General features: G+C 40.7%; 1 protein-coding gene across 1 annotated transcript in view; it reads right to left on the reverse strand.

The window, feature by feature from the left end:
• Nucleotides 1–21,820, reverse strand: part of RBFOX1 (RNA binding fox-1 homolog 1) — a 1,649,671-nt gene that overhangs the window by 80,627 nt on the left and 1,547,224 nt on the right. The window contains exon 11 of the mRNA XM_027773019.1: nucleotides 6,509–6,589. Coding sequence (XP_027628820.1) covers nucleotides 6,509–6,589 — 81 coding nt within the window. The remainder of the gene's footprint in view (nucleotides 1–6,508; nucleotides 6,590–21,820) is intronic.

Here is a 21,820-nt window from a genome sequence, read left to right on the forward strand (position 1 = left end):
CTTTAACTTTAGGATTTGCCCTGACATGGATATGCTAACCAGCCGTGGCTACCATTTAACTGAGAAAAGACACCTATTTGCATTGGTAATCATATGGAACCATATAGAAATTTCTTTTGGAAAATGCTTTTCTAGCCCTTGACACAACTAGCAATCCTATACTGAGTTTGGCTATGGACTAAATTGTGCCCCTCAACCCCCAACAAGCTGCTTACGTAAAGCCCTAGCCCCACTGTGATAGTGTGTGTAGATAGGGCTTTGGACAGGTGATCAGGCTTAGATAAGGTTATGAGGTGGAGCCCTGAGGATGGGATGAGTGCCCTTAGAAGAGGTCACCCCAGAGAGTTTATGCTCTTTCTCTTTTCCATGTGAGGACACAGGGAGAAGGTTGCCATCTTATGCTAGAAAGAGAGCCTTCACCAGAATCAATCATGGTGGCGTCCTGACCAGGGACTTCCCAGCCTCCAGAAGAGTGAGAAAGTAAATGTCTATTGTTGAAGCCATCCAATCTGTGATGTTTTGTTATGGCAGCCTAAGGAGACAAATACAATGCTAAACAAAACTTGCTCCTGACAGGGATCTAGTCATCTAAAATGATATATAAAGCCGATAGCCACAACAACAAAAAACAAACACAGATATATTTGCCTGCATAGTTAAAGATGTACAGTGAAATGTAGGCAAAGTCAAATGGCCAAAACAGGAAATATGTTGGCCACATCTTACTCTTCACAGGTTATTCTCCCTAGTGAACATGTGATCAACAATAAAATGAGGGGAACTCAGGAGAGAAACAGGGAGATGGGTGTTGGAAATTCACAAGTGGTAAAGTCCTAAGGATAATTAAATCTGTGAAGGATGATGGAGCCCACAATCTCATGTTTGGGAATGCAAGTGTAGAATTGGAAGCACTGTATATCAGGGTATATGTAAAGATATACTACAGCTTTTATGGAGAGAATGGAGAAAGAAAGTAACTTAAGTGACAACGAATAAAAACAATAGTTGAGTAGGGTCAGCAGATGGTGTGGAGGTTAAGGCACCTGGAGCCCACATGACTGACCCCACGGTTTGAGTCCTGGACCTGGTGGCTTGACAGACATGCCAGGTGTGTGTGCCTATGCTCCCCAAATCCCTAGAGATGAATGGAACTGATGGGATTGTGATGTGGCCATTCCCCCTATGGGGTGATTCCCCCCCCTCCTTTGTCTCTGGTGAGTGCACTTGCCCTATAGCAAACATAAATAAAAATAAAATGGTTGAATAAACTGTGAGCCATCTACACTGTGAAACAGCAAGAAAATAACAAAAAGTTTAAAGAGAGATGGTCACACTGTATTATTAAGTGAAACTAAATACAATTGATATATATAATATGCAGATGTATACTCTCCTCTGCACGAAATCAAACTAATAACATCCCTGCCCTGCAACTGCATGTGTGTATGTCCTTTGCATTGCCATGGAGAAAATGTGGAAAGATGCCCACTGCAAGTCCATACAAATTATTTTAATGGTATTTATTCTTGGGGATAGAGAGGGGGGTATTATTGTATTATTCCAAAGGGACATGTATAAGTGTGTGTGTGTGTGTGTGTGTGTGTGTGTTTGCCCCCCTCACATCTTACAATAAGCCACATAACCTTTGTAATTTAAAATGTATTCATACACTTGTGTAGAAAACAAAACAAAGCTGATAACATTGACCTGATTCTGGAAACATCTACTTCACATGCAAATAAGAAACACTGATAGCTCACTTTGCTAATCTGAATCAGTAGCAGACTTTCTCATTCATGGGACCAATCATTTATCTCCTGATATTTCAAATGCTAAAAACTAGAAGTCATGTGTTTTTATTTATTTATTATTTTGGGTTTGTTTTATTTGTTTTTTCTTTAAAGGTTTTTTCCCACGGGATGCCATGTGTTCACTTGAGAGGAGAAAGACAGAGGAGGAGAGACAGAGAGAGAAAGTGAGATATCACCCCCCAAAGGGGATGGCAATGCTGCAATCCCTTCTTCAGTCTCCTCTAGGGATTCTGGGCACACGCACACACACACACAGCTGATTTTCAAGCTGCCAGGTCTAGGACTCAAATTGCAGTTTGCTATGTGAGAGTTCAGAGCCTTAACCACTATGCCACCTGCTGGCGCTCAGAACTGACATTTTCATTTGGAAGAGATGTGATAATGCTCCTTACCTTTCTTCTGGCTGGAGCCTACTTTGAGGTTAAACATTTGCTGTATGCAAACAGTGCTGACAATAATACAGCTTGTATCTTTCCCCTGGACCAGAGAAGCCAGCAGACCACTGGCCCTGGAATGAGGCAGACAGGAAGTAGGTCACCAGCCCTGCCTGATTTCCTTAACCTCTCTGTTAAGGGGCTGTATTGTTTGCTTTTCCAAGCCCATTCAAAAACATTCATCGTAAGTTTTTTGCATTGGTACAAATTCCCTAGAGTTTTGATCCCACTTCACTTAAGTTTGATAGGAAGTAGGCATATTTTAATACTCTGGATGAGAGTGGTTTACTGGAACCTGTCTGGTGACCCATGGCACAAACTTGAACTAGGATTTTATACCAGCATTCATTTTGTGAGATGAGAAAGACTGGAGTCTGCTGGGGTCAGATGGGAGATTCTGAGATTAGGTTTTTCTGACATAAAGCTGTGAATAAAAATCTTTCTCTAATGCTTTGATATGTCCCGGGTCATATTATTAGGATGATTCACTTAAAGGGGGGGGACCCATTATGTAAAAATGTATTTTTAAAAGCAGATAACTTCAGTAGAAATTATTTTCATTACCGACTAATTCAGCAGGGTTCCTTTAAAAAGCATCTCCCCTACTGCATTTAAGGGTGTTATTTACAGATGATTAGCTATTTGGTTAGAAAGAGGGACAATTTAAGTTTAAAACAGCCAACACCAGTTAATGATTGTGGCCAAAACAAAACTTGGGAGTAATTTTGGAAGTCAGTAGACACACAGGGCCTGATTTACAAAAGTGCAATTTACTTTTCTTCAGAAGCATGACTGTTAGATCAAACTGAGAAACACAGCTATTGACAAGCTGAAGGGGGAAACATCTCATGGAATCTCAGTGCTGGGAGTGGTGGCGGGGTGCTGAGAGGAAAAAAGCTTGTGCCTGTGAGATCTCAAAGACCACATATGTGGCTCTCAGCCCTGTGTAAATCGGATCTGGAGTGAGGAGGGGATCCCAGGTGACCGGGCATGTGAGCTGTGTGTGAGTGCACGTGCTCACACACACACACACATGCAAAATCCTCCCTTTACGTGCAGGCTGAATTGTTCAAGGACATGGGCTGTGGCTTTTTCCTAGAAAGTGCATCTTCATCTGGAAGAGAAAACCTAAAGCAATGTTGCAAGGAAGCTGACTGCCAGCAGCCAGGACCAAGAAGTCATAAAGGAGAAAGGCAGCCTCTGCAACACATCCTAGACCTGCGTAGATAACCTTCTCAGCACCACTGCACAGCCTCAGGATGGAAACGCACCATGCCCCCCTCCCCCGGCTACCCAAGTGGGAAGGAAAAAGCTCAGAGTCAGGCGCTGTCACAGAACACTAACTGCACTTGCCCAGCTGATCAGCTGAGTAGCATTGTACGAGACCGACAAGCCGGGGTTCTTACTGTACCAAAGTAGTTTCATTTTTGTTTTTATATGAGGTAGTCGGACTAGCTATTAATTGTGGTTTTCGTTAAGACTGTGACAGCAAAGGGCTTATCTGTTGTTTAATACTTTTGAAGAAGCTGGTATGAACCTAAATATTCAACAGCAGGGGGTGTAGATTAAAATATCACATAACTAAACAACAGAATAGTAGGAGGACATTAACGTGTTTTCATAAAGCATGTAAGTAAAAGAGCAAGATGGAAATGTGGTGATGTCATTTAAAAACGAAAGGATATTGGACACAGTTTATGTAATTATTATAAATGATCACTTTAAAGCATAGAAAAAAGTTTATGCACAGTGTATTTTTAATAAAAATAGACCCATTACATCAGAGCTTTGCACGATTTTCCTGTGAAGAATCAGCTTATAAATATTTTAGGCTTTGGAGCCAGCAGGTTGCATGGTGGTTAAGGGGCTGGACTCCTACATGGTCAATGTTGGTTCAAGTCCTGGACCTAGCAGCTTGCTTTCTCACTCTCCCCTGCCCTCCAGCCTCATCTCTATCTGGTGAACACATGTGCCCTGTAGCAAATTTTAAAATAATAATAATAATAATAATAATAATAAAGTTAAATTAATAATTCTGACTATTTTAGGCTTTGTGGGCCACCTGTGTCTCTGTCCAATGTTTGTGTTTGTTTGTTTTTAATTTTATAATCCTTGGAATATCTAACAACTAATCTCAGCTCACAAAGCCTTGCTAAACAGACCATGGGCTGGACCTGGCCCATGGGTAGAGCTGGCTCCCTCCTGCCTTAGATGGTTTCATTCCCTCTCATGCTTCAGCTATTTTATTATGGAGGATTTGCAACATATTTCCATTTTGCTATGTAAGACACATGCTTTCACTCATAGCTTTAGAATTGCTATACTGATTTAAACTAGAATTTTTTTTGGAGCTAATTTTTGCTCACTCTGTAGAGACAACTGAAATATAAATATGCACATGACTATAAAAAGATGTACTATCCAATGGTGACTGTCCATCTCTTGGGGCTAATGAGCGTAATGTTAATTATGATACAATGAAAATAAAACACTTCAGTGCCTCGGCCCCCAGCACTATGCTGGACAGCACAAAGGCAGATTCTATCCCAGACAGTTCTATGGGACCAGGTTAAGGAAAAAGCAAAATAACAGTGTGGGATTTAACCCTATGGTGGGTTTGGGTACACCAACTTTTAGAGGGAGGAAGAAAGGGCAGGAAAATGGAATAGTAATGGAATTTGGAATCCAATGGACCCAGAAAGCCATTCTAAGGTAGAATAAGTTCCCTGAATTTCCAAGACATGTGTCCCACATACTGCCAGATGACCCTGGGCACGTCACTCCACTTCTCGAGCCCTCCAGTGCCTTGGCTGCAAAGTAAGCATGCCCATACCTACCTGGTGCAGGTTTTGAGAGCAGTAAAGAAGGTTGAACATGTGAACAATGTGACAACATTACAATCCTAGGAGATGTGTGCACACATATTTACAAAGGCTAGGACGGGACGGTTTTCATAAATCCAGAAAGAACCATTGCTAGTCAGTACAGTTAGATAATGACTTGTCAAGGGCACAGAAGAATACCTTGCATTAATGAATACCAGAGCTGCTCGTGAAGATTATGTTCAAGTTGAGAGAAACAACTTGGGTTGGGAGGCCTCCACAACCTCCCGGAGATGCCAGTCACCCTCAGGCATGTCATACCATCAGGTTTTGGCCCCTGTGATTGCTGCTAGCCTTCCCTACCCCCACTCCCACTCCCACCACCATGGTGAGCAGCTTGGTATGTCCCAGCCTCACACTTTGGGAATCAACATGCTAGATTTTGGAAGGGTGGTGAGGATTCTTCTCATCTCTCATTCTCATGATAATCATAAGCTGGGTACTTCTCCTCTCCTCCCTTCTCAGCTTGATTGCACAAGCAGCTCATTTACCCCTAGAGACCTGACCCTAATAAGGACCCATTAGGCAGATATGGTAATCTCACAGGAAGTACACACATCGCATGGAGTTGATGATAAAGTCCTGGCTGTGGCCGGGAAACTCTTTGACGAGTGAACCATCAACCAGCTGGAGCTTTAATTCTTCTACCTGCTCTGGAACCCAGTGAGGGTGTTCTCCATTCTGGAGCACCCATCACAGGCAGAAGAATCTTTGCTTCTTTCACACTGTGATCTATCTTCCACATTTATTTCTGGTCTCCTCCTTCAAGTGCTTGATATTAAAGTATCTTTACTTTTAAAATGTCTATTTCTGTTGTTGTTATCCCCTTCCTCTGCTAAATGAAGAGAAACTTCATTTTCTCTCTCCTCATCCTCATTGAAACCACACATCTAAGGAAAATAATAGCCTGACAAACAGAACTCTAATCACAACTAGTAATATTTTCTACAGGGAGATAATTATGCTCAAGAGTACTACTGGTCAACCTTTGCTCCTTGGCTAGGGTGCCATTTGAATAGCCTGCACATTTCAGTTAAATTACATTCCTAGTGTGCAAAGCTGTGATACAGAAGGCTTTCCACCCTTCCTCACCCTCCCTCCAACCCAATGCCCACATCCCATCCCTTGGACTCAGTCCTGACAGGTCTAACAAAGAATGACTAGGACATCCAGGGCTGAGGACCGGGTGTGGGTGGAAATGAGCAGGGGTTCAGATGCTAAGGCAACAAGGACACAGACATGCTCATGAAGACCAACTTCACCTTGTTGAGAGCCACAGGAAAGGCAGTGGAGGGAGGAGGAGAGAACTTACATGGTGGCAGGGAAGGTGATTGGACTCAGATTATGTCACAAAACAAAGAGAGCCACACAGTGGGCTTACTTGCGGAAGTATATACAAGTGAACTGGGGGCACTGTACATGGAGGATCCCTCCTGGTTTGCCTGGCACAACAGCACCGTGCCTACGAGAGAGAGAGAGAGAGAAAGGGTGTCTGCTTGGGGAACAGTAACTACACCTGGGAGGGCCCAGCAATGCACATGAGAAAGGCAGAGACAGAAGCACAGCCACATCCCAGAGTGCAGGATGGAGATCCACAAGGAAACCCTTGCCTTAGCCCAAAGGTATTGGGAGACCCATCCTCCCTAACCCACCCAGCACATGTAATGACTTCTCATGTGGGGTCTGGCTGCCCCAGGACCCAGTTTCAGATCAGGAAGGGAAGAAGTGCAGCATACTCAACAGGGGACTTTACACATGAAGAGTCTCTAGAAAGTTCATGCAACATGTGTATAATAAAAAAAAAATGAGGCATGGCTTACAAAACTGTTTTTCATCAGAATAGGCATGTACTTCAATTCTACTTTTCCACAAACTTTTTTGAAATTCCCTCATAGCAGAGAGAACTAGGTAGTGAGCCTTACTCAAATACCACTTTGCTTTGTGACCTTGGTGGGTCACTGAACCTCTCTGTGCCTCAGCATCCCTATCTGGGAAGTTGGGGTAAATATACCTACCTCCAAGAAGGGCTGTGAATCGCATGACTGGAGATGTGCCCAAAGCAAGGGTTAGCACATAGTAACCACTCAATAAATGGCAAGCGTATGTGTTGATCCATTTAGAGAAACTTCTTCCTTCCCCCCAAACTCAGTTTTCCTGTATCAGTTCTTCAGCAGAAGGATAGGAGTAAGGCAGGAAAGAAATGAGTGCAATCTTTGCCACCCCTGTGATCCATCTTGGATTCACACAGGACACTGGGCGAGCCGTCTTTAGCTTCTGTGTTTCCAGTTTCCTCCCGGAAACTTGCTGCCTTGCACCTGGAGAGGTGGCTTAACTAACCCTGCAGTCAGTGGCCGCACTGCAGCACTGACTGCTGCCACCTGATCTAAAGCAAAGGACACTGGGCTCAGCCTTGCAAAATGGAATTTTCCAGCAGGGAAGGATGGCAGAACCCTGAGTAACCTCCTCAATCTATGCCATATTTTGAACAACCACCCACTCCAAAGAGGACTGAGGTCAGGAATCTTCAGGGTATCAATTCTACTTTCCTGCTGCTGCAAAGCTCAAACTGGAAGACTTTAAACAGAATTAGAGAGACTTTTGAGGAGTTCTAAGTCATTACTGATGATGGAAATGCTGTTTTGCCGTTACTGTTCACTTCTCTGTCAGAGTAAGGTCAACCAGCCCCACTTGCTTCTGTATTCCTGTCATCAGAAGTGGAAAGCAATCCCCTGTTTAAGAAGTCTACTTCACAAGTGCACCCCAAGGACAGCCAACTTTGTGCCCTTGGAGACTTGCCCCAGGGAATGGTTTCACAATCCTTAGATTTTTTCCTCAAGATCAGCAAGAATCAGGTAAAACTTCCAAAGAGAATAGAAGTCTGTGAGGGGTGACTGCAACCTGGTGGCATTAAGAGACAGTCAACCAAGAGTTCCCTCCTGACCTGTGTTCCACCAGCCTTTAAGTACTGAGCCAAAACAGATGGATCGCACGAGAGGACTACGAAGCCTTCACCATGTTCCACTTTCACCTTCTGCTCCCTAAATTCCCCTAGACTTTTTTCCAAATTAAAAACAAACAAGACTCTATTAAAATTCCTAACCCATCTCACCTTGCACTTCTCACCAGGTATGACAAGTTCACCAATCCTTCCCAGGGAGATGTAGCCTATAGAAGTTCCTCCTGCAGGAATGGTTCCTAGTCCTCACATTACTCCAGTATCTTAAGCTTACAGCTGGAGAAGAGCCACTACCACTTACTTAGCCCTGGACATCCAGTGCAATGAACTGACCTTGTCTTAGAAATAAATATGCTGAGACTCTGGACAGTCCTTAGACATGACCCACTGTGTCTAAACTGATAGCTTTTTCTGCATAAAGTCCAGTTATCACAACACCTACCATGAGCCTTTACATGGTATAATTTTTCCTCAGTAGGCATTTCCAGTGTCAGCAGATAACTGGCATGGTCATGAAGATTAACTGCAAACAAACCAAACCCCAGACAATGGGAATGGGGCCTAAAATCAACCAACCAACAGGAGGCCAGCTATCCACAAGGAAGAATATGCAGTACCCCCTGCAATAAGTGCTCTTAGCGATAAGGTCTCATGTGGGACTGGCAGGGGTCATCTGTATGATTTTTCTTATTGCTAGAAATCTTAGTGAAATCAACGTTTCTCTAGGATCTACAGAGAGCCACCAAATCAGAATCTTGTAGGGTGGGCCCCTGGCAGGTGAGTTTTGAGAAAGCTGCTCAACCCTTTCTTGAGCACCCCTGGTTAAAATATACTTTTAAAATATGATCTGAAGTTTCTTAAGATACGTAGGATTTAAAAGAAAAATAATCTAATTGCAGCAAAAACACATTCAGAAGGACATTTCAATATTGTACAGTTAAAACTCTTGGGTGAATGTTCAATATCCGAAATGCAATTTACAAAATTCCACTGGGACATAACACAGATTTTGTCTAGAAAGCTAAACCCTGGCTGGGTATAATGAAGCTTTCCTAATTTTTCCTTATGCTATGGACCTTAAAAATCTAAACTTAAAAAGCTTCTTTGAATGCCTTCTTAGTCGTAAAAACAAAAACAAAAACAAACTGTATACAATGATTTTGACCTTTGTAAGACAAAATCTAGGCAGTCACAGGACTTGGTTTTTATTTTATCTAAAAACACCCTCCAGTTTAATTTGCAAAGTACTTATCATACATTCCCTTAGTACTTTGTGCCCTTTTCTTAAAAGAAAGCTTTGAATTCAACAGACACAAAGCAGCAGAAAGGAACACTGTAACCTCCATGTGTTCTCTGGGCAGTTGAGTAATACGTTAGTTTTAAACAGTCCACAAGCAGCATTCTGAAGAGTGTTTACAAAGTCAGTCAAAGCACTGCCCAATTCAGAGTCAACCCACATCAATGTGTCCCCTGCCTGGAGTCTCCTCTCTACCCTCAGCCCCTGACATAGACTATCCATCTCCAACTACCTTGAACTTATTTCAAGAACTACATCCATGGTAACATCCTACACTTCCCAGACACCGGTGCCTTTGCTTATTAAACTTATAATTTAAGGGTAGTGACTGGCTTAAATTTATTGCCACTATCTATGCATTCCATACCCAGGACAGATATCATTCATTGAGTTCAGTTTCATCCTTTCCTCTTGGCCTGGAATCCTCAGTCACCCTCAACACAGCTACGAGTTAATCACTACCAGTTGATGAGAATTGGCAGAGAGGATAAAACCTCCATGCCACTCGTGATCTGAGAATGTTCATTAAAACATATAAAATGGACTTTTTAAAAAAGTGTCCAATGGGAATGAATGTTGCCCATTTCAACTTAACAAAATGTGGCTTCTCCTGTCTCCCTTCTGCATAGTTTAAAAGTAACCTCCTCTTTTCCCAGTCCCCAGGGTGAGTTAATTACTCCCTCTTCTCTGCTCTTTATTCTAATCTCCCTGGTAGATCATTTGTCATGTTTTATCACAATTTTCTATTTACATACTGGTCTAAGCTACAGAATCCCCTGAGGTAAAGCCAAATTGAAATCATCTCTTTATCCTCAGCACCTAGCAAAATAGTTGGACTTCAGAGGGATTAATAAATATGATTTATTAATAATACATTGGTTTTTTTTTTTTTTTAAGACTTCAGTATGATTTTCTCTGCTAAAAATTGTTTTTTTTTCTCAACCAGTCCTTCTTGAAGGTTTGGTTTCCACCCGTTGTTGATGGCTGGGAACTCGCATGCCTAAAATTTGAATATATTCACAAGCTTTCGCTAAGACACTCATTTTCTCTCCTTTCCTGTTTCTTTAAGGTTGGTTCATCCAGCTTAACACAAAACCTGGGCAGCCTAGCGATCCATTTCCTGGGCTGTTGATGACTGAATTAGTAACAGGCAGTGACAGACCTCAACCTCAGTATGGCTGAAACCTTTTCCAGGGCCTGTCATACTCACTCGCTCAGAGGGCCATGACCATCAGCATCCCAAGTTCCGGCAAGTTGTCTACACAGCCAATGATCCCCACAGAGATCTGTCCTAATCCCGAAGGATCAGGGAAAAGCCTAGGAGGAATGAATGTTTTCTACCCCCCAAAAAGGACAGAAAAGTGTCTAAATTTTTTTTACCCCGTTGCTAATCCTTAGGTGAGGAAATTGGACTCAACCCAACTGGAACAACGGTGCGATTTCACACCTCCATGACTTTACCCTGGCTGGCTGTGTCTTCTCCCAGGAAACCCTTTCCTTCCCCCCTAGAGAGCTCCCTGCCAGCCTCAGCTTTGGCTTCTCCCCTTCCTAGAAACCAGGTAGGTCTGTTTGCCTCTCCCTGACCAGGTTCAGCTTTGTCCCTCTGCATTCCCAGACTGTGTTGTGAGGATGTATCTAATAATGAATGAGTACCCTCTCCCACTGATGCCACTAACTCTAACAGGCCAAGAAACGTGTCTCACCACCCCCATCGGTCTGGGAATTGAAGTCCTCAGGCAGGAAGCAGCCACAGGGAGAAACCAGAGTGCTACACTTTCAAGAAAAAAAATCAGAATGGAGGATGGGAAAGGAGAAGAAAGGCTACTTGCAATGTCAACATCAAATAGCCACAACTCCATGCAAGCCCAGTGACCAGGCTCTTTTCTGTAATTTCTTGGCTCAAAACAAAACAAAACAAAATTTTAACAAAATATCCCAACTGCCTGGTAATGGAGAGTGGCCAATCAGTTCATTAGCCCCAAGATTAAGATGGGCTCTGGGGGATCAGTAAGTGGCATGGTGCTTAAGGTGTTGGACTCCCATGTGGTCAACTGTGGTTCAAGTCCTGGACCCAGTGGTTTGAAAATCATGCCAGGTGCGTGTGCTTGTGTACCCAAAATCACAAATAGAGAGGAGAAGGGATTGAGGTGTGGCCATCCCCTCTGGGGGGTGATTTCTCACTTTCTTTCTCTCTCTCTCTCTCCAGAAAGCACATGCACCCTATGGCAAAACCCTTAAAAAAAGAAAAAAAAAAGGGCTGGGAATCTGGAAATTGCTGTTATAATAAATGAACAGCAAAACACAAAGACACAAAGAAGAAAAACAAAACTTTGTAAAACATCTAAGATCAGTGAGAGTTGTGGGGCACTGGTTCTCTGAGGATCTGTGTGTCATGTGCTATATGTCCCTCCACAAACCTCTAAGGTGTACTGGCCCGGAGTCATGTGACCACAGCGCCCTCCTGGGTGGCTTTCCTAAGGTCATTCAGCTGAGGGAAGAAGCTCACACTGGAAAGAGAGCTGAGAGGAAAACCCCACAGGCCAATATCAGCGCATGTAAGAGACCATTTGCAGAGCTCAGTGCCCCTGTTCCCAAGGTTCAGCTCGGTTGGGGCAAGGAGTACCACAATTCATTGAGCAGCTATTGGTTGGCATCTCTGTGTGAAGCACTGGGCTCTGGGGTAAACCCACTGAACTCCATGTATGTCCGAAAAGTCAACATGCTGTCCCCTCAGAACTCCCATGCTTCCTAACAAGGAAAAGGAGTGATTCTGCATACCAGCCCAAGCCTTGACCTACAGGATCACTTGCTTCCTGAGGCCAATACAATTAAGAGCTATTTTGAACAATTTTTATTCACTACAGCTATTATGACTTTAAAAAAAATATTCCATTCTTCTGCTATGTATTGTTGTCACACCTGAAGAAGTTCAATAGTAGTAGTAATTAATGCTAGAAACAATATTTTCGTTTTATATTAAAAAAAAGAAAAAAATAAGGTTTCCATTAATATTTTCAAAAGAATGTTTACACTGCATTTAAACATCTTGCTCTAATAAGAAAGATCAGATTGTATTAATTCTTTACAGGTGGAAAGAAAGAGGCACACAACAACTGTGTCTTTTAACAAAAGCCTTATTATCAGTCAGGGGCAAATTCTAGATGGAAAATGAGCTATTTGGACTCCTAGACTATTACTTCATCAATGACTGCTTCCTGCTTATCTTCATATTAGAGTAAAAGTAGATAAACAACTATAATTGAAAGAAAAAGCTATAAGCTGGTGAGAATGGATGCTTCACTGAAACAGAAACCTACACACCATTTTATAGGAGCAGTACTTTCAGATTCTCAATCCCCCACTGGTTCTGATCATCACCCAATCCTCAGTCGCCTGAGGGCGGTGTTAAAAGCACCTTACTGAGCCCCACCCTCACTGTTTCTGAGTCAGTAGGTCTGGAGTGGAGCCTAAGTACTTGTATTTCTTAGAAGTTTCTGTGCCATGGAGGGACCACACTTTGAGACACACTGGCAAACAGGCAGGTCCCCCAAGGCCATGAGTTCTTCCCTTTATTAAATAAGAGTTTCCATATCATTATGAGAGCTTAAGAGCCACATGGAAAGAATATTAGAGTTCCCAGACCCCAATCCTCTCCAGCCTCCTCCTAAGCAGCAGCCAGGCCGCACTGCAACTCCGTGGATATACTTGGAGACACCCAGGCCTACAGTCATCTCCATGTATTTAGGAGAACAGCAAATATGGTTAAATAAATCTGTTCTAAGTACTTCTGTGGACAAAGAGTGCAACTTATTTATTTTTGCCTTTACCGTTTGTCCATTCACGGATTTTTCCCTTGCTTTGTAGCACTGTAAGCAAAACAAGCAACTGAGTAAGTCATTTCTAGTCCCAACTACTTTGTCAAATTCTCTAGGCGCAAGGTGGTGAAGAAGACACACAAAGCCACCAGCTGCACAATCCTGTAGGGCTCACTCCAGGTTTCTCACCCAGAAGAAGACATACACATCCCCGCCTTACTGTCAAAGACTGAATGGTATCACCTGAGTATTTGGACGCTGACGTCCTAACCAACCTCCAGTTCCAGATGTCACTATTTGGAGAGAGAGCGTCTTTAAAGATGTAATTAATGTAAAATGAGGTCTATAGGTTGACACAAATCTAGTACGACTGGTGTCCTGATACAAAGTAGAGATTAGGACACGGACATGCACAGAAGGAAGACCATGTGAGGAATATCTACAAGCTAAGGAGGGGGTGTCTTAAAAGAAGTCAACTCGGTTGAATATCTTGATCTTGAGCTTTCAGTCTCTATCACTGGGAGATAATACATTTTTATTGTTTCAACCACACAAGTGTGTGTTATTTTGTTATGGAAAACAAACCCGCCTGCCTACCTCCTAGTGAATCTGCTTTGAGGATCATGAGGCATTATGCATGAGGGTCCCCTAGAAGTGCCACACAAGCCTCAAACTTCTGTTAGAGCCTGGGAGAGTGCTGTGAGGTCCTTGCCGATGGAGATCACTGCTTCCAACTGACAAAATTATCCAAAGCCCCATGGGCCTATGGATGCTCTCATATAGTTTCAAACATCGGACTAACACTGAGCTAATCCATGTAAGAATATTTTCACAGTTAAGACCTTAGGCTTTTACACTAGCCTGAAAGATGAGCTTCTCTGAAGGGTTATAGTAGAGTTTTAAGCATAGGGAGATTTCCATTTAGGCACAGATGTAGGAAAATGTTGTGTGTATATTTAATTCTCATAAATCAAATCATGTCTTAATTGTACCAAGGGATTTCCATATTTAAAGAAGCCCTGAAGGAATCTGTCTATAGTGTAAATAATCCCTCACTTCGATTTTTTTTTAAAGTTTTGATTTCAAAAAGAAATGCATCACTTTTTTGTGTGTTTTTGTCTCTTGCTTTTTATTTTGACATAATTTCAGACTTTACTGAAAAATTGCAAGAATAGAACAAAGAATCTCTGATTATTCCTTAAAATTTTAATGACTCACTTGAATTGTCCCCTTATTCCCTTGCTTTCAAAATTTAGGCTAATTGTGGCTTTAGTAGAAAATATTTAATTAATTCATATGATAATAAACATCATAATTCAAGAATTTTCTTACTAAATACCTGAGAACTTCTAGGCAACCTGCTTAACTTTCAACTGGGATTTTTATTTTTTTATAGCAACTCTATAAGACAGGTACTATTATTATGCCTACTTAATAAGTATAAGTTGATGATACTAACATACAGATCTTGTGGTACTGAATGCAAGTCATACCAATCAGATTTCCAGACTCATGGTTTTAATGAAAATCAAAATCAGATACTGACAAATTATACAGCCTTTTAGCCAAATTCTACCCACCAATTTTTATATAACCTGTGAGCTACATGTACATTTAAATTTTTAAATGGTTGGGAAAAGTCAATAGAAGAATTGCATTTGGCGGCCAGTGAAAATCATAGGAAACTCAAGTTTCAGTATCTGCAGATGAAGGTTTATTGGAATATAGCCACGTTCATTCACAGATCAGGTCTGCTACTTCTGTGCTACCAGGACACAGTCGAGTAGTTGCAGCAGAGACCTCACAGTGTCTGAAATATTTACTCTCTGAGCCTTTAGTGCTCTGATGTCCCTTCACTGCTTAGATCAATACTAATGATGATCATTGAAGCCAGAAGATGGCTTTGTGGTTAAAGCATTGGATTCCTGGGTAGCTGACTATCATTCAAGTCCTAGACCCAGAGGCGTGAAAACCACACTGGGCACATGGGTGTGCAAGCTCAAAATCCTGAGAGAAGAATGGATAAGGGATTGTGGAATAGCCAACCCCCATGGGGGAAGGAAGTTGACTGACTTCTCACTTTCTCCATCTGTCTCTCTCTCTCTTTTCCCTCTCTCTGACAAACACATGTGCCCTACAACAAAAATGTTTAATAATAAAAATAAAAACCTAACAGTGACTGTCTCTCAGTCTACCACTATTCCTTCTCCAAAAAGCTGCCACTAAATATTCAGAGAATATAGTTTTATCAGAACTTGCCTAAAAATTAATTTTACTTCATTTTCATTTAAAGTAACCCCAAATTTTTAAGTATGTCTTTGAAATATTAGCCCAAACTTTATTTTTAATTCACTGTTATTCAAAGCAATGAAGAAATTGGGAAATTTGTTCTATTGAATAATTGTGGTGGTAGAGCAATATAGCCACAACAAAAACAATAAAAATACGTTTTATCTCCTAAGCTGCTTGGCCTTAAAGAGTGTAAAGCTCAATAAACACTTCAGAGGTACACTATAGCCTTACTTCCAGATTCTGCCATGCTCTAAATCACCTGGAGACCAGAGACCTTTTTAAATTCAGATTCTTCAGGAGTAGGTCTGGAGTGAGGCCTGAGAGTATGCTTTTCTTTTTCTTTTTTTGAGAGATTTTTGCTATAGGGCATGTGTGCTTGTTGGAGAGACAGAGAGAAACAGAAAGATATAAAAAGATAAATTACCCCTGAGGAAGGAAGGCCATGCTGCAATCCCTTCTCCTCTTGGGATTTTGGGCACACACTAACATGCACTCAATGTGAGCTTTAAGCCACTGGGTTCGGGACTTGAACCGCTGTCGACTATATGGGAGTTTAGCAATGTAATCATTATGCCATCTGCTGGTCCTGAGGGTATGCATTTCTTTTTTTTTTTTTTTTTTGAGAGGTTTTCCACGTTGTGCGCGTGCGCCGACAGACAGAGAGAGACATAGAGACAGAAAGCGAGAAATCACCCCCCAGGGGGGATGGTCACGCCGCAATCCCTTCTCCTCCATTCTCCTCTCGGGATCTTGGGCACACACGCACATGCGCCCGGCGTGAGTTTTAAGCCACCGGGTCCGGGACACGAACCGCGGTCGACTACGTGGGAGTCCAGCGACATAGTCATTACGCTAACTGCTGGTTCCCGAGGGTATGCATTTCTAATAAGACTCCAGAGGATGCAGTTGCTGCAGAAAACAGTAAAATGCTAGGGACTACATCAGCAACTTCAGGTACAGCTGATAAAAACGTCATGACCACCACAAACTTACACCAGGAATGCTCTGCATTGTGACTTGCTTCCTCATCAAGCACAAGAGAAAACTAAAGCTCACAGAGAGGGAAAAATATACATATGTGCATATGTATATATGTGTTTTTATATATGTGTATTATATGTGTATATGTATATATATTTTTTATATATATGTGTATATATATTATGTATATATATATTTTATATATGTATGTATATATACATATATATGAAATAATAATAAGAATAAAATTAAAAACCTGGAATTTGAGTCAGCATTGAGTCCAAAGCTCAGACTGTCTCATGAAGCTATACCTGTTTATCAATGGTTCTATTGGGTCAAGGGTTGATTAAACACACTCTCTAACTCAGGGATGATCAATACCCCCGTCTGCAACTCAACTAAGCCACATCTAAGGATTCTGAGACTGCCTTCCGGCTGGAAATACCTGACTCTTCCAGGCTAAAGATGTTAGCTAGAACCTTCTGATCATGTTTAAGAATCTGTAATAGGGTTTAAAACTCAACCAAGGAAGCCTCTGGGCAGAATGCATCTTCTACAGATAAGAAAATCCTACTTGCAAGATTGAAATAAGACATAGAGGGAAAAAAAAAAAAACACAGAGAAGAGAGATGGTGAACTTGAGCTTCGATAGTGTAGCTGGAAAAGCCTATGTGATGGAAACCTTTCTACTTAGCTTTGTTTTACTGCCTCACCGACTAAGTTAGTTGCTCTTGGGCAAATCATTGAACATCTCTGAGCCTCAGTGTTTACAGCTGTAAAGCAGAATCAAAAATAACTACTTCACCCAGGATCACTGTAGGATAGACCTATATGAAAGGTTTGGTAAATAATAAATAATCAATATGGGCCTCAATAATAATAATGGAAATAGTAATTACTATTATTGGAAATCTCAAACTATAATATGGCATTTTCAGGACTCCCCCCACACTTGTTCCTTTAAGAAAGAGAGTACATTGATAGCTTAGCAAACTACTTTGTCTACTACCATAATGGTCAACATAATAGAATTATTGAAAAATAGTTTAAGATTTGGAATTAATTATAAACGCTTAAAATTAGGAGGCTTAATGTAATCACTGTAGTCTGGCTTCTTGGGAGGGATCACTGAATTGGGTCATACAGGCCCGGGCTTGTGTTCCCACCTGGTAGGTCCACTGGGACGATGGGGAGAAGCCAGAGCTTTCTCCATTTCAGACACGTCCCCTCCAATTGGCCACATTTCACTTACTTACTCTCTCTCTCTCTCTAAGCCCCAGTGGGATGAGGGGGAGAAGCCAGAGCTTTCTCCATTTCAGACACGTCCCCTCCAATTGGCCACATTTCACTTACTTACTCTCTCTCTCTCTCTATTCTCTCTCTCTCTCTCTATATATATATACATATACACAATAATCTCTATTTATGTGAAATCAGTGTAGCCTGTAAATCTTTGGATAGAGCCCAGAAGGCTTTCTCCACATTCTCTCTTATCTTCCTGGGAACAAGAGCCTCTGAGACGGTGTAAGAATCTAAAAACCCATGCAGAGAGACTTCCCAGTTGCCTCTCTTGTACTTCACAGGTGATTGCAGAGCTCTGTTTCAAGAGGGACTGGATATACCTGTGGAAATGGAGGCAGAGATTGATGCTGAATTACCTTCCTTAACTTCCCAGATTAGGTTTGCAATCCAGACCTACTCTTTTGGTGAGAGTAGAAATTATACTTTACCTTTGAATTTCTCAAAGAGTAATTGAGAGATTATTTAAAGATTTAAATAAATGGATAAAGTTATCTAAATATACCTCCACAACCTACACTCTCACAAACATACTCACATGCAAAGCTAGAAACTGAAGGCAAATAGAGCATCTGGCTGGTGAAAATTATGTTCAAAACAACAGAACGTTAAATATGGAGGGTTTCAATTTTTACAATAACGCAAGTATATCAAACAAACACTAGAAACATACAAATAGATTCATTTTTCCCCCAGAGGAAATATCAGTGGTATTGGGGTGTTTGTGTTTTAAAACGATACTGGGTTTAATACAATGATAAGTGTACATCGATTAACCTTTGCATCTGATTTAAATGTATAACCCATTAACTAATTTAATCTCTCTCTCAAAAAAAAAAAAGGAAAAAAAACAGCCGTTGGCATTATTCTTTGAATAATCCTTGTTTAGTTTCCATAATGGTATACAGTTTAATGAAAAACTCATTAGAATGCAGCATACAGCATAATTAATTCTGGCTGATTCTTTTGGTGTAAATGGCTAATGCAGATACTGAATTCTATTTTCCACAGGCTTTATCAATTTTTCATAAACCAATATTTCGACTGTAATGGGTTGAAACAGTTCCATAGAAGTTCTAGAAATGCATTCATTGTCATCCATGTTATTACTCTAAGTAGGATTTTGCCATTTGTGAGTTGGTTTCTCAGCGTTATATTTTCATGAGACAACAGGACAGCTCTGTCTTCTATTTTATATTTGGAGAATGAGTATCTACATATAATTAACACAAAGGGTATTAATATTTGGTCAATTTGTCTCTATTTATGCAATTTTATTAGTTGGGAAAAAACAGTAAACTATAATTTTTTAAAGAACGCTGAAAATGTGAAGCAAAAGAATCTTCACAACTAAATGGTTTTTAATCTAATAATGGCAATGCAAATTAAAATGAGGGGGAAAAAAAAAGTCAGGCCCAGCCACTGCAGAGTGCATGGGAGGCTGCTGTTCTATATATTTATATATTTGATATCAAAACAATAAAGAGAGCTTCTCTGGTGATGAGACTGCGTGGAGGTAGGGCTGTTATTTCAATGTGAATGTTTATACCACTAAAAAATTCTTAAATAAGTCTTCAAATCTCATGAAGATAAGTGTACTGTCAGCTTGTTAAGTCTTCATTTGTAAGGATGTGGGTTCAGTCATAACTTTGTTGTGTCAGATACTCAGCTTTGAAGGGGAATCATGGAGAAACATAGAGGCCAGACCTTTAAGGGACACAGAAACGGAGGACCGTCTGTGGAAGGTCGCATGTATGGTACTGTCTTCGACTGGGCTGGTGTGCAGTGTCTTCATGCTGGGGAAATTCGTTTTATAGGCCGTGCTGATGTACAGGGATTGAATGTGTAAAAGAAAAAAATTCTCTCAGCCTTTTCTATCGTTATGATCATTCTTCAAATAGTTATTTCTAACCCTTTAATTAAAAAAAAACGGATTTAAAATGATCACAATCTGCTTTATATTTTGGTGGCGTTCAAGGCGAAGATGTAGTTATACCAGGCAGAAGAGGCCATGAACAAATCAGATGGGCTGTGGTAACCCGTGTACGGATCCGGCTGTGCTGTCACACGGGTCCCGGACCTTCTGCACACGCTCCGAGGCAGGCTGTCCTTCCCTGTGTTTTCCAGGTGAGGAAACTTAATGTTATGGAGGCGGAATACTGAAAGTCACTCACCCAGGACTTAGCATGGGGTCCACTCAACTCCAGGAATGACGTGCTCTCACTTCCTACGCAGAAAAGGACAATTCAGTTCAGTTTAGGCTCTTCAGAGTGTTCATTTGTAACAGCCAAAACACATTTCTCAAATGTTCAACCTCCCTAAGTTTCAATTTTTCAACTTTTCACCTTATATATTTGGTTTAGGATGTGATTTCAATTTCCTTCATTGTATATTTAAAAACAAGAGTCTATAACATGTTGATAAGGAAGAGAAAAAAATGTGTTTAATTGAATTTCTCTATGAATTTTCCTTTTTTTAAAACTCTACTTCTAATTGCATTTCTATCAGGGGTAAGCCTCTACTAGCCTTGCCTTGCCTGGCCTTGGGAACCTGGGAAATAAACATCAGAATTATATATATGTGTGTGTGTGTGTGTGTGTGTAGCTATATATACACATATATATGTATATATATATACACACATACATATATATATATACATATACACAATATATATATATATACATATATATATATGTATATATACACATATATATACAAGCTCTATTTATGTGAAATCAGTGTAGCCTGTAAATCTTTGGATAGAGCCCAGAAGGCTTTCTCCACATTCTCTCTTATCTTCCTGGGAACAAGAGCCTCTGAGACGGTGTAAGAATCTAAAAACCCATGCAGAGAGACTTCCCAGTTGCCTCTCTTGTACTTCACAGGTGATTGCAGAGCTCTGTTTCAAGAGGGACTGGATATACCTGTGGAAATGGAGGCAGAGATTGATGCTGAATTACCTTCCTTAACTTCCCAGATTAGGTTTGCAATCCAGACCTACTCTTTTGGTGAGAGTAGAAATTATACTTTACCTTTGAATTTCTCAAAGAGTAATTGAGAGATTATTTAAAGATTTAAATAAATGGATAAAGTTATCTAAATATACCTCCACAACCTACACTCTCACAAACATACTCACATGCAAAGCTAGAAACTGAAGGCAAATAGAGCATCTGGCTGGTGAAAATTATGTTCAAAACAACAGAACGTTAAATATGGAGGGTTTCAATTTTTACAATAACGCAAGTATATCAAACAAACACTAGAAACATACAAATAGATTCATTTTTCCCCCAGAGGAAATATCAGTGGTATTGGGGTGTTTGTGTTTTAAAACGATACTGGGTTTAATACAATGATAAGTGTACATCGATTAACCTTTGCATCTGATTTAAATGTATAACCCATTAACTAATTTAATCTCTCTCTCAAAAAAAAAAAAGGAAAAAAACAGCCGTTGGCATTATTCTTTGAATAATCCTTGTTTAGTTTCCATAATGGTATACAGTTTAATGAAAAACTCATTAGAATGCAGCATACAGCATAATTAATTCTGGCTGATTCTTTTGGTGTAAATGGCTAATGCAGATACTGAATTCTATTTTCCACAGGCTTTATCAATTTTTCATAAACCAATATTTCGACTGTAATGGGTTGAAACAGTTCCATAGAAGTTCTAGAAATGCATTCATTGTCATCCATGTTATTACTCTAAGTAGGATTTTGCCATTTGTGAGTTGGTTTCTCAGCGTTATATTTTCATGAGACAACAGGACAGCTCTGTCTTCTATTTTATATTTGGAGAATGAGTATCTACATATAATTAACACAAAGGGTATTAATATTTGGTCAATTTGTCTCTATTTATGCAATTTTATTAGTTGGGAAAAAACAGTAAACTATAATTTTTTAAAGAACGCTGAAAATGTGAAGCAAAAGAATCTTCACAACTAAATGGTTTTTAATCTAATAATGGCAATGCAAATTAAAATGAGGGGGAAAAAAAAAGTCAGGCCCAGCCACTGCAGAGTGCATGGGAGGCTGCTGTTC

Source organism: Tupaia chinensis, unplaced genomic scaffold, assembly GCF_000334495.1.
Source record: "Tupaia chinensis unplaced genomic scaffold, TupChi_1.0 Scaffold000042_1, whole genome shotgun sequence".
Classification (NCBI taxonomy): Eukaryota; Metazoa; Chordata; class Mammalia; order Scandentia; family Tupaiidae; genus Tupaia; species Tupaia belangeri.